At 25.4% G+C, this 12,736-nt stretch overlaps 1 protein-coding gene across 1 annotated transcript; it reads left to right on the forward strand.

Annotated features, from left to right (window-relative positions):
* Positions 1-10,559: 10,559 nt before the first annotated feature.
* On the forward strand, positions 10,560-11,250 carry LOC107908414 (protein RALF-like 33). The gene has a single exon (XM_016835573.2). The coding sequence runs from the start codon at positions 10,636-10,638 to the stop codon at positions 11,014-11,016; it is 381 nt and encodes a 126-aa protein (XP_016691062.2). The 5' UTR covers positions 10,560-10,635; the 3' UTR covers positions 11,017-11,250.
* Positions 11,251-12,736: the final 1,486 nt, after the last annotated feature.

The raw sequence follows: 12,736 nt of genomic DNA on the forward strand, positions 1-12,736 counted from the left end.
AGGCCTGTTGATTGAAGCCATATGGTCCACTCATTCTTCTTTTTCTTCACATTTTCCTTTTAATTTATAAAATGTTAAAATATAATAAATTAAAATAGATTTTTTATTTAATAAAAGAAATTTTTGAAAAATAAAAAAGTTCAGGTTTACTTTTTTTTATAATTTATAAATAACTATTTGTATTAATTATTGATAACATATTAATTTATTATCTTTAAGTATTAAATTATAAAAAAGCTATTAAATTTGTTTCAAAACATTTTTAAATTAAACTTGAATAGTGAATTCAATCAAACAAAATTAAAATATTACGGTAAAGTTTTGTCTTTACCATAAAAAGGCAATAACAAACCTCAATCGAAATGACCAATTGGGTTTAATCAAAAAGGCCTATAAATCCTGACATGGCACTGACGCACCTGAGAAAAAGAAAAAAAAAGTATAAAAACAAATTATTAAGACTTGATGCCACATTCTTATGGGACTCCGTGTTGAAATCAAAATGCCATCTAATGCAGGGAGAAAAGTGCCGTGGTCAAAACACCGCTAGGATCTCGTAACTCAAAATGTAAATGTGAAGTCCTTAATCTCGGCTCTTATGTTAATAGATTGTGAAAATTTTAAATGAATAAATTACATATAAATTTTATTATCTTTTGTTAATAGATAAATAGTTCAAAATTAGATAAATAAAAAATTCCTTTTACATTAATTTCTCATATTTCTATTTTAAGATAATTTTTCTAATGATACCTTTTTAAAATTTAAAATTTAAATTTAAGTTAAAAAAAATAGTATCAACTGACAAGGAAAATAGTTAAAGCGGCGCCAGATTTAACCATGGTTAAGTTAAGATATCAGCTGTCCTTCAACTCCAAGATCTGGTTGCGTTTCCGAATCTGACTGTCCACGTGCACACTTTTATAGCTTCTTGAATCAGTCGCGGTGCTTGTTGATTGTTAGAAAAGCCAAATGAATTTTCCTTTTTAAGAGAGAATCAGATTTGTGTAGGTACGGAAGAATCACATCATTGACGCCTTTTTTTCTTTTTTTTTTTATTATTTTGAAAGCGTTTTCTATTTATGTAACCATAAAATGTTTTTATTTATTATTATTTGAATCTCCTTTTCCACTTTATATTTCCTTTTTCCCGACAACAAAGTATTCGCCTGCCACTCTCTCTCTCTTTCTTGCAGTCTTATGGAAAACATAATAAATAAAACAATCTTATTGGCAGCATATTTTCGCTTTCATGACTGTTAGGGTATGTTTGGTAATGTTTTTGAAAAGTGTTTTTAAAAATTATTGTAAAAAAGTATTTTTGAAAATTTGAGTGTTTAGTATTGCTGTTAAAAAGTACTTTTGAGAAATAAAATGTCTATTTTAGACATTATATTATAAAGTAACAAATATGTATTTAAATAATGTTTAAATTAGTTAATATTATGATATTTTAGCAATAATATAAAAAATAATTTATTATAACTTATTCTTAATATTTTAATATATAATATTAATTTTAAATATTTCTAAGTAATTAATATTAATTATTTATTAAATTTAACTAGAATATATAAGTTATATTTAAATAATTAAATATAATAATTAAATATTTATAATTAGATATTGACACAATTATATTATTTTAAAAATAATTTTTTTTATTTTTAATTAATACTTTTAACACATTTGTATTATTTTATTTTAAAATATGCTTTGAATATATAACTCATATTAAATATTAATATAACATAAAAAATATAAACTTAACAAATTAAAATATTACATATATTTAGATTAAAGTTCAAACAAAAGAAAAAAAAAAGAGGAAAATGGATTCTAAGATTAGAAAAAATGAGGGAAAAAAAAAGAACAAATAAGGCTAAAAAAGTAATATAGCCTCAAAAGCACTTTTGGGCTGAAAAAAGCATCAAAATTTCTCCTTTTTCATCTAAGAAAAAGAACTTTTATTAAGTTGAAAAACTTTTACTTTTTACCTCTGTTCTTTATTACTTTTTGTGTAAAAGCACTTTTTTTGGAAAAAATTCATCCTAAAAGTAATGAAGAACAAGGCCTTAATCGTTTTCCTTTTTACAAACTAAATCTTACACGCAAATCATTTTAAACCATTTTGTTTTGATGAGTCATTTTATGTTTTTTTTTCTTTTATGTTTTTTAAATCATTTTAATTTAATCGTCTTTTATTTCTTTACTTTCAAATTGTGTTTTATTTTTATGCAGCAAATTCTTTTAATTTATATTATTTAAATGTTTAATCAAAATTTAGGATTTGATGAAGCAACAAATGTTTTTTTTTTTAACTTTCTTCTGTCCTTTTCAGTCATTATTCTTTTTGGTTCTTGCTTAATAATAAAATTATTAATTTCTTGTAATAATGTTGAATATTCTTTAAATAACCAAAAAAAAAACAAAAAAAAGGTGAGAGTCAGAGATCCCCAATGCCAGAATCCTGCATGGCTATGGAAGCTTGAAAGTGTGTAAGCGGTCTTTAAATTTTTTATTAACCAAGATAATATTAAAAATGTGGAATCAAATTAATTCAGATATAATGAAAAGAAAGTGTTTTTTCTTTTTCAAAAAGTAAACTTTCAAGATAAATCAGATTAACATTATTTTATTTTATTATAAAAATATAAATCCAATTCAATTATGGATCAAAATATAAATCAGATTAATGTTTACTTACGTTTTGTCTCACACTACAATACCACTATATTATCTAATATCACCGTCACTGTTGCTTTTACACTAACCATACGGGCATAAAGTAGCCTTAGAGCTCGTTGAAAAAAAAATCATTTTTGGAGTTCTTAGGGTGGGTTTGGATGAACAATGTAGTGCGCTTGCTTACTTTTTTGTCTCACGCTACAGTCTCATTACATTATCTAATTTAATTGTCACCATTATTTTTACACTAACCATACGGGCATTAAGTAGCCATAGAGCTTGTTGAAAAGAAAAAAAAAGAAATAATATAATTTTTGGAGTTCTTAGGGTGGGCTTAGATAAGCAATTGAGTGTGGTGTGATGCGGTACGTTTAGCTTACTTTTTGTCTCACGCTAAAGTACCACTATATCATCTAATATCACCGTCACCATTATTTTTACACTAACCGTACGGGCATGAAGTAGCCATAGAGCTCGTCGAAAAAAAAAGAAATACTATCATTTTTGGAGTTCTTAAAATGGATTTAGACGAGCGATTGAGTACGATGCGTTTAGCTTACTTGATTATGGATTTCGTTTAACAATGGCTTCATTCATAAATTAGCTTATAAGTTATATCCCAATTTCCAAATTCATCCATAAAACTTTTTCACCTTTATACTTTTAATTTTTCTTTTCTGATTCATGATAAAATTCATCATGTTTTTCTAATTTCCAAGAATACTCCTCAAATTTTAAATAGAAAAATAGAAACACAATGTAATAAAAAAAATTCAAAGCAATAGAGACCTAAATCACATTGGATTTTAATTTTAAATGATAAAATTCCACAAAAAAGGCAACCATAAACTTCAAACATAGATTGTAAATCAGACACTAACAGCAAAATAAATAATTTGTGATAATAAAAAAACCACACACATTATCACAACACTTTCATGGGTGTCCTTGGGAACAAGCATGTTTGATATTTGACAAAATGAAAGGGAATATGTTAGATTTAAATAAACTATGCTTTTTAAAAAATAATAATAATAAGAGATATTCAAATTATAAAAACTAAAATGATTTAAAAATTATAAAAGAAAAAAAAACATATTTGTTTATTTATTAAAATTTTTTAATTTTTTAAGTAATTTAATTTAAATTAAGTTAAAGAAAATATTAAATATGAATGAACGTATAATAAGATTTTTATATTTTTAAGAGTTGATAATACGGCATTTTATTATTAATGTCTAAAAATTATATATTTCAAGATTACCTTAATATAATTTATTTATTTTTTAAAATCCATTTTAATTTTAATTTTATAAGGATTAAAAAACAATAAATAGAAATAAATATCAAGCCAAGTGATCACGATTTTTTGTGATTTATATTTTAACATATCTACGCAAAATAAAATAAAATAAATTATCATCGCAATCAAAACAGCAAGGATTTAAGATTTTTCTTGTTATACTTCAACATTTTAATTGAGATTATTAATCATGTTAATTATTTGGATTAATTAATTATATTGTAAAAATAAATGAAAAGTTATTTTTAATTAAATTATAATAATTAAGTCTTAAACTTGAGTATAAAAAAATAAAAACCACAGTTTTAATATTATAAAATTAGAAGAGAAAATAACATTATAAAATTTGCTTTCAAATTATATATACGTAACATTTCAATTGAAAGTAAACGATGTTAATTACTTGAATTATAAAAATATTAAACTAATTAATTATATTCAAAATTAAAATAGATAGAAATCAATTGACCAAAATTAAAAATGAACTATTTTTATAAAATAAAAGAAAAGAAAAAAGAAATATGATGAGAGTGTGGAACACGTCAATATATATGAATCGTAGCCATTTTTTTTTTTTTACTATGCCTCATCTTTCTTTCTTCTTGCCGACAATCACATACACCACAAAATAGAGACCTAAGAAATCGAGTTAATGCTTAACAAGTAAAATTTAAATACCCCAATCAACAATTGTCTTCTTAAACCATGCTCCATACCCCCTACCAAACCGTCTACCTTACTTTCTACCTTGACCTGTAAAAGATTTTACAGGGGTTGGCTTTTTTTTTATTACAGGGTTAGGAGGACTAAAAGATGTAGACATTTTATGGATAAAAAAAAAAGAAAAGAAAACACGACTGATTCTTATACATGGACAGATCCTGTAAAAGATATGACACACCTACATTACATCCAATATTACGGTTTGATAGGGGCGAATAAGGAGCATGGTTGTGTATCTTAATTGTTGATAACTAAAATTAAACTTGAATAGTGAATTCAATGAAAAATAAAAAAGAGAAAGCAAATTCCAAAAGAAAACACCGCTGATTCTTATACATGGACAGATCCTGTAACATCCAATATTATGGTTTGCTAGAGGCGGCATGGTTGTGTATCTTAATTGTTTGATTGAATTTTTATAACTAAAATTTTATTTTTCATTGAATTCACTATTCAACTTTAATTTTAAAATGTTTTGAAACAAATTTAATAACTTTTCCTTATAATTTAATACTTCAATATAATAAATTAATATGTTATCAATAATTAATAAAAATAGTTATTTATAAAAAAAAAAAAAAGAAGTAAACTTGATTAATAAAAATAAAATCTTAATATTAAATGGGTGCCTAAAGATGCGGGTCCCACCCCACGGGGGGCGGTATTTCTTCCCCTGACATCCGAAATTAATGTTGTATTCCTATTCACCCTGTATTCAACGAAGTGCAATTCATTTGGATTACCCCAATAAAAAGTTAAAGCGGCTGCATAAATTGGGAAATTGGAAAATATGGGTAGGGTACTTTTATTCATTCATACCAGTCACACTTCATAGCTTTAGATTTCTGGTAATTTTTTTTTTTTTGAATTACACAAATAATTAACATTAAAACATATACCTAGTGTAAAAAAGAGTGGTGGGAATTAGCAATAACAATAACAGTGTTAATTGAATTATGATTAATTTTTTAGAAAAACATTTATATATCATTTATGAATATGTGTTGAGTATGAATTTTAAATATGAGAGGTACTGATTTTATTTGGATAGCTTTAAAATTTATGATTAATTTGTAGCCCTTTTAGACTTTTAGAAATCAAACCAAATATTAAACATAACTGAACTGAATTCTATCTTTTTACATTAATTTGAATATAAAATAAGTTTTTACATTATAAAATAGTTTAATTTAAATAGTTATACGGAATCAAATTAAATATATTTAAATAGTTATACGGACCGAAACTATTGTTAAAATTGGTTTTAAATTTTCTTGTTAAACCCTAACAAATAAAACTAAAAAAAATTAATTATTGAATTTTTTTAAAAAAAAAAATAGTAGAAAGGGTTTGAGAGATGATATACTTTTTGGGTTTGATGCTGTGAAACTCCGCATATTGGGTATATATTTAAAGTGAGTGGCCTTTTGATTTGTGAACGATAGCATTTGCTTCTTCTTCTTTTCTCTTCTTTCCGCTTAAATTCTCTTTCTTTTCCTCTAAGCTAAATCAACTTGGGGGTTGCATTATTGTTATCAAATATATTTCACTCAAATAATTACATGAATGGCTCCAAGCCTAATCCTAATCAACTCCCATCAAAAAGGGAGAGTAAATTGTAATGAAAATGTATTATTTGTACATTACTAATTTTTTTATGTTTATACTTAAAATATTACTTTCAAATCATTTGTATATTAACTGTAAAATTAAGTTAAATTTATTTTTTTTAAATAGTTCTTTCTATGCAAGAAATAGTTTAAATAACTTTAAAAAAATAGTTTTCATGAAAATTTGAAGGTTATTATTTAATATATTAATTATGGAAGTTTTTAACTCTACATTATTTTTTTTAGTGTTTTATAAATATTAATTAAAGAGATATGATGATTTCTTAATCTTGCTTGTAGAGTTAAAATATTACATTATTAATGTTTCAATGTTCCAAGTATTATCCAAATTTTAATTAAATTTTTTAAATGAGTTAAAAATTGTAATTCAAAATTTCAATAATTTATTTAAAATATAAATCTTTCAATACCGTTCAAAAACCAATATTTTTATTCAACGAAGCTTTGACATTATTGATTTTAATGCAATTGAAGCATGCTAAGTTGTAATCATAAATATTTATAATACAACAAAGTATTTATCAATATTATTAAACTTTAATAATTAAAAAAGATATTGATATGGAAAGATATTGCCCATTAGATGTCATTATAAATTAAAAATTAGAGGTGTGATTATTTTGCTATTTGTTATGCTTAATGCATAATATTACTATTTGTTTGCTATTTGTTAAGTTGTATTATTAAACTTTCTTTTGGTTGTTTACGGTTTAGACTTTTTATACTTCAAAAGTATTTATCTTTGATGTTGGTTGTCGAAACCATTTTTTTGAAAACGGGAAATCGACTTTTGAAAACAAAAAGTTGGGAGTCGCCACCAATCGTTTTTAATAGGGTGTGATTGGATCACCTCAAAACACGGTCGTTTTTAATAAATAAATAAAATTTTCAAAACGACGATTTTGGTCTGTGAAAATAGAAAACCAGTTCGGGAGTCAGTTACGTACGAGGAAGGACTAGCACCCTCGACACGCCCAAAATTGGTACTTGATTGATTATTTAGTGTCTTAATGTCAAAAATTAAAGATTTGGACAGAGTTCAAAACGCGATCCTCCTTTTATTGGCTTTCAAAACATTTAGATAAGTCAAATGTGTATTAAACACCATCTCACCTCAAGGTCAAACATTACATCCAGTACGTTAAGACACAACATTTTTGACCCTCAATTATGAGCTTGCCTTTAAAACGTGCGTTCTAGCCTTAAGAGGATATTCGAATATTCAAAACAAACAAAGAAAGCGAAACCCAGTACATTAGGGCACGATTCTTCGAATTCTTTAAATACCGAACATTGCCTTTATTTTGAAAAATTTTGAGAGAAGATCAATGGATAAATGAATTAAGGACATAGATTTTTTTAAAAAATAATGATAATAGACAACATGAAAATAATAATATGAGAATAATGCTAACCATATATAAATAATAAATAATAATAGTAATTAATAGAAATAATTAATAAAACAACAGTAATAATAAATACAATAATGTAATAAACATTGTCCTAATAGTATTAATAATAATATTAAAACATGATGATAATAACAAAAAATATGTTGACGATAACATTAAATATGGGGGATAATAGTAAAAAAAAAATTGGAATAACAATGTTAAATTAGTAATAGTGAGAAATAGTAAATAATAATAATTTGATATAAAAATGGTAACCGATAATAAACAATGATATAAAAAAATAATATAATAAGTCTATATATAATAGAAATTTATATTTAAAGTAATTAACTTCGCTTAAAAATATATATATGTATTTACATAATAAATATATAATAATAAATAATATAATAATATAAAACATAACTCAAATTAATTAAATTAATAGAAAATAATAAAAAAACAAATATAAAAATAATGAGAATAAAGCTCAAATTAATTAATTTAACAGTAAAATAACAAAAATAAAAAATGGGTTAAATTGAACTAAAAATGAAAACTTTGGGGCCAAATCAGAAAGGAAATAAAATCAGAGGTAAACTCCCTCTCTTTTCCCTTCTTTCGTTTGTGCAAAGAGAAAATGTGAACGCCAAAGTAAACAAAATTGAATAATATAAAAAGTTAACTTAAAAATCTGATTTGTATTCTCTTTGATTTCGTATGTGTATTCTCTAAAAAAATTCCTTTCTTACAATAGTTTTTCCATAGCTGTTATAGCCAAATTTTACAACTTATAACAAGTAGGGTGATGGAGTTAGTGGGGGTGATGGAGGTAGTGGATGGTTTAGTAGGGTGATGAAGTTAATGGTCGGTTTAGTGGGGTATTTAATTTGGACTGGTTTGATTGGGCCTGGGCAGAAATTGGGCTCAACATTGGTAAGTAAGGTGGGCAACATCTAATTCCAAAGTTTGTTTGTATTAAAAATTTATAATACAATTAACAAGCATGGACGACTTGGTTTTGTGGTATTAATTAAGGGTTAAAACATATAACTTTGTCTTTATTAAGAAAATATGAAGTGGAAAAGGAAATTCAAATAATAATAATAACAACATTTTATTAATTTAATTAAGGAAGGCCATCCACTACTTCAACCAATAAATTGAGACTTATAGCAACCAATTCAACCAAAAAAAAAAATTGGATCTTCACCCACCACGTTTCTAAAAGTAGAAAATTTGTTACAACAAGGAGCCTGTTGAGGACCAAAAGAACATATAATCCTTTTTTTAAGGCAAATCTGTCTAGTAATTAACCTCGAATAGATAGAAGGTGTAACCACCTATCCGATCCTCCAACTTTATAGGAAAAATCATTTTAGCCCTATATTTAAGTTTTCATCTTTTTTAAGCCTTAACCTTATGTTATTTATCAAATCACCCTAACATTGATGTAAAAAGTTAATTTTTGTTAACTTTACTAATGTCGCATACACGTAGGTTGTCACGTGAATTCAATATCAAAAGTTAGTTGTTTTTTATTATTAACAATTAGCAAACGTTAACTTTTCTATCCATCTTGATGTGATTTGATAAACAATACAAATTCAAGAATTAAAAGAGAAGAAAAATTAAATGAATAGCTAAAATGGACATTTCTTTTTTGTCACCACCTTCATTCTTATAATGCACAATATAAGATATCTATTACAATCAATTATATTTTAAAATATATATATTTATTTTTAGAATAAATTGAGAGGAAAGATGGAAAGTGACTCTTTTGTAGTTATATCAAAATTCAATAATTATGGTAAAGATTTAATTTTTTGGGCTATTTGTTGGATGGGCCCAAATTTTATTTTTTACCATTTGATTCTATTGTTTTTAAGTATGAAGCCCAATGGAGTAATATGCTACTAAACTCTTTTAAGCTTATAGGCTTAAGTAGGTTTGATTTGGGCTACTCAATTCAACTACATCACATTTGTGTTTAATTATATATTTTTTTAAACTTTCATCCTCGTTTTATAATCTACATTCGAAAATTTTTTATTGTTCCTTTTAACAATGTTACTTATAAATATTAAATTTGCATTCTCACATTAGAAGAGTAAAAAAAGTCTATATTATATTTCTATTACTAAGGGTGGGTTTGGATGGGTAGTGCATTTACTTGTAACTAATATAAAAACAGTGATGGCGGTGAGATTAGATATTGTAGCGTGAGATAAAAAGTAAGCTAAACGTACTGCACTACACCGTCGATCCAAACCCACAATAAATTAACGGCAAGAATGACTAAAATATTTAATTTTGAAATATTAAATAATTAAATTGAAAAATTAATAGTTCGGTGATGAAAATAGAACAAAAGAAATAGTTTTATGACTGTTTTTATATTTTACTCTTCAAATACTAAGTAACCAACAACAGACTAAAAACCCTATTATATGGTAATAGAGAAAATTGAGGCATTATTTTGTATGGTCAGTTAGATATTTAAATTTCCAGTGCTTCAACGGTTATTAATAATGACTCTCAAATTGAATTAATTAATTATTGAAATTTTAAAAAATTATTAATTAATTTTTTATGAAACTAAATTTGACTATTAATCAATTAATTAAATTAAATTCAATTAATTTAACTTTAACCCAACTATGACGAGCGTAATTCTCAATACAACGTTTGTCAAAACCGTCAAAGTCTGGTTAAAGAAAATAACTGTTTTTCTTAAATTACAATTAAACTCGAAATTAAAGTGGCAGAATCGCAAATACATCCAAACATCAGTGGCTTTCTCTGACTTGTAATCACATATAATCCTAAATCCTGCCCTTATTTCCACTCCCTCCTTCAACAGAAATACAAAATCTAAGAAACCTCAAAAATGGGAAGCTATAGATTCTCCTTCACTTTCCTCACCATTTCCACCATCCTGGCCGTCCACGTGGCGCTCTCGTCTTCTTCTCCCACTCTCGACGTCGTCGGCGGCCTTTTTCTCCCGATTAAATCGGAATGCCGCGGATCCATCGCCGAGTGCCTGATGCTAAGCGGGGAGGAGTCTTCGGACTTCGATGCTGAGTTCGCCATGGACTCCGAGATCAGCAGGCGCATTTTAGCCAGGACTCGATACATTAGCTACGGTGCGTTGAGGAGGAACACGGTGCCATGCTCGCGACGTGGCGCGTCCTACTATAACTGCCGGCCGGGAGCTCAGGCTAATCCTTACTCACGCGGGTGCAGTAGAATTACGCGCTGTCGGCGTTAGATTTATTACTATTTTTTAAATTATCCTTTAAATTAAAAAAAAATTGTTGCCTCTCTATTTCTAAAAATGTAATTTAATTTCATCTTTATTTTTTTCTTATATTTGAATAATTTAATTGTGTGTATTGCTTGCTGATGCGATTGTTGTTTTCAAATATTTTTCCAAAATTTTGTGTTATATATATATAGAAGTGTCAGAATAAAGATGAGATTATAATAGCATGAATTATGATTACATTGATAATGTGTTGTATTTAAATCCTACTTTTTTTTATTTTCCTTTTTTTTATTGGATTTATTTCTTTTATATTGCTTTTGTAGTTTTTTTATTCCAAGTTTTTTTCTTTTAAATGAAAAAAAAATCAATTTGCTGATTTAATTTAAATAATTTAAGTATAGAAGTTTAGTATTAAATAAGTAATAAATTTAAGTATTTTTAAAATTAAAAAAATATTAAAACAAAGTAACAAATATGTCGGCAGGGCTATGTGCGGGGAAAAATTAAAATTAAGATTTATATTTAAATAAATTTTTAAAATCTCAAATATTAAATCCTAAAACTTAAATTTTAGTCTCTAAAATTCTAAATTCTAAATATTAATATTAAATGTTAAAGTTAAACCCTAAATATTAATCCTAAATCTTAAAAATTAAATCCTAACCTTGCATTTACCCAAAAGAAAAAGAAGGGATAAATATTGAAACAATACATAAATAGGGGCGAAGCCAGAATATTTTTTTAAGGAAAAAATTAAACTAATTTTTTTGATAGTAAAAATATAATTTTTAAATAATTAAATCAAAATTTTATCATTTTTAGGGGGTTAAAGTGTAAATTTACGTTTACTAAATTAAAATTTTAAAGGGGTAAAATAGAAATTTTTTCATTTTAGAGGGGCCGGGCACCCTTCCAACTCCTGTACATAAACTTTGATTTAATATGCAATGTCATATATAAAATTTTATTTTGTGAGATTTTTAAAAAATCATTAATAATTATTTTTTAATTAACGTCATTTTACATTGATATATTACAAATACAAATACTTATATTAATTATGAAATTAATATATGTATTGATTTCTTTAATGTGTACAATTAAATCAAAATTAAATTTTCATGTTTATATATAAACCACAATTTAAGTTTCATACGTATAATTGCACAAAACCGAACTTCATGTATTAAAGTGTAAATTGAACCAAGTTATAAATTTAATATTTATCCTTAAAAAAATTATCATAATATTTATTAAAATTTTAAATTTTACTAAAAAAGCAGACATGATTTTTTTTCTTCTTTACAAATTATCGATTTTTCATGCCTGTTTGTGTGGATGAAATTTGAGAAATATTTATGGGAATTGTATAATTAGTTGATGAGAGAAAAAAAAGATATTTATTTGTACAGTTCTTAGATATGAATTTTCAGTTTTTTTTTTAGGTTGATTTTTGTGGCACTGAATTTCTTCTCTGGAGATTTCAGACAACAAATGGCCCAGAAAAGAAAGAGTAAAATTTGTTGTTGAAAAATAGTTGGATAGTTGGATACAATAAATTAGTCCCACCTTCATTTAAAGCCTTCATGTTTAGATTTAATCAAGGTAAGTTATATTGTATTGCTTTGCTGCATACAAAATAAATGCAATAAAAATTTGTGCTTTTTTTTTTAGATTCAAGTTTTAGTAAATGTAATTATGATGTATGGATCTTTAATCTTGT

The sequence above is a fragment of the Gossypium hirsutum genome, chromosome A02, assembly GCF_007990345.1.
Source record: "Gossypium hirsutum isolate 1008001.06 chromosome A02, Gossypium_hirsutum_v2.1, whole genome shotgun sequence".
NCBI lineage: Eukaryota > Viridiplantae > Streptophyta > Magnoliopsida > Malvales > Malvaceae > Gossypium > Gossypium hirsutum.

What these genes read in the sequence shown, in the direction of transcription:
- LOC107908414 (XM_016835573.2), top strand. Translation starts at nt 10,636, where the DNA reads ATGGGAAGCTATAGATTCTCCTTCACTTTCCTCACCATTTCCACCATC.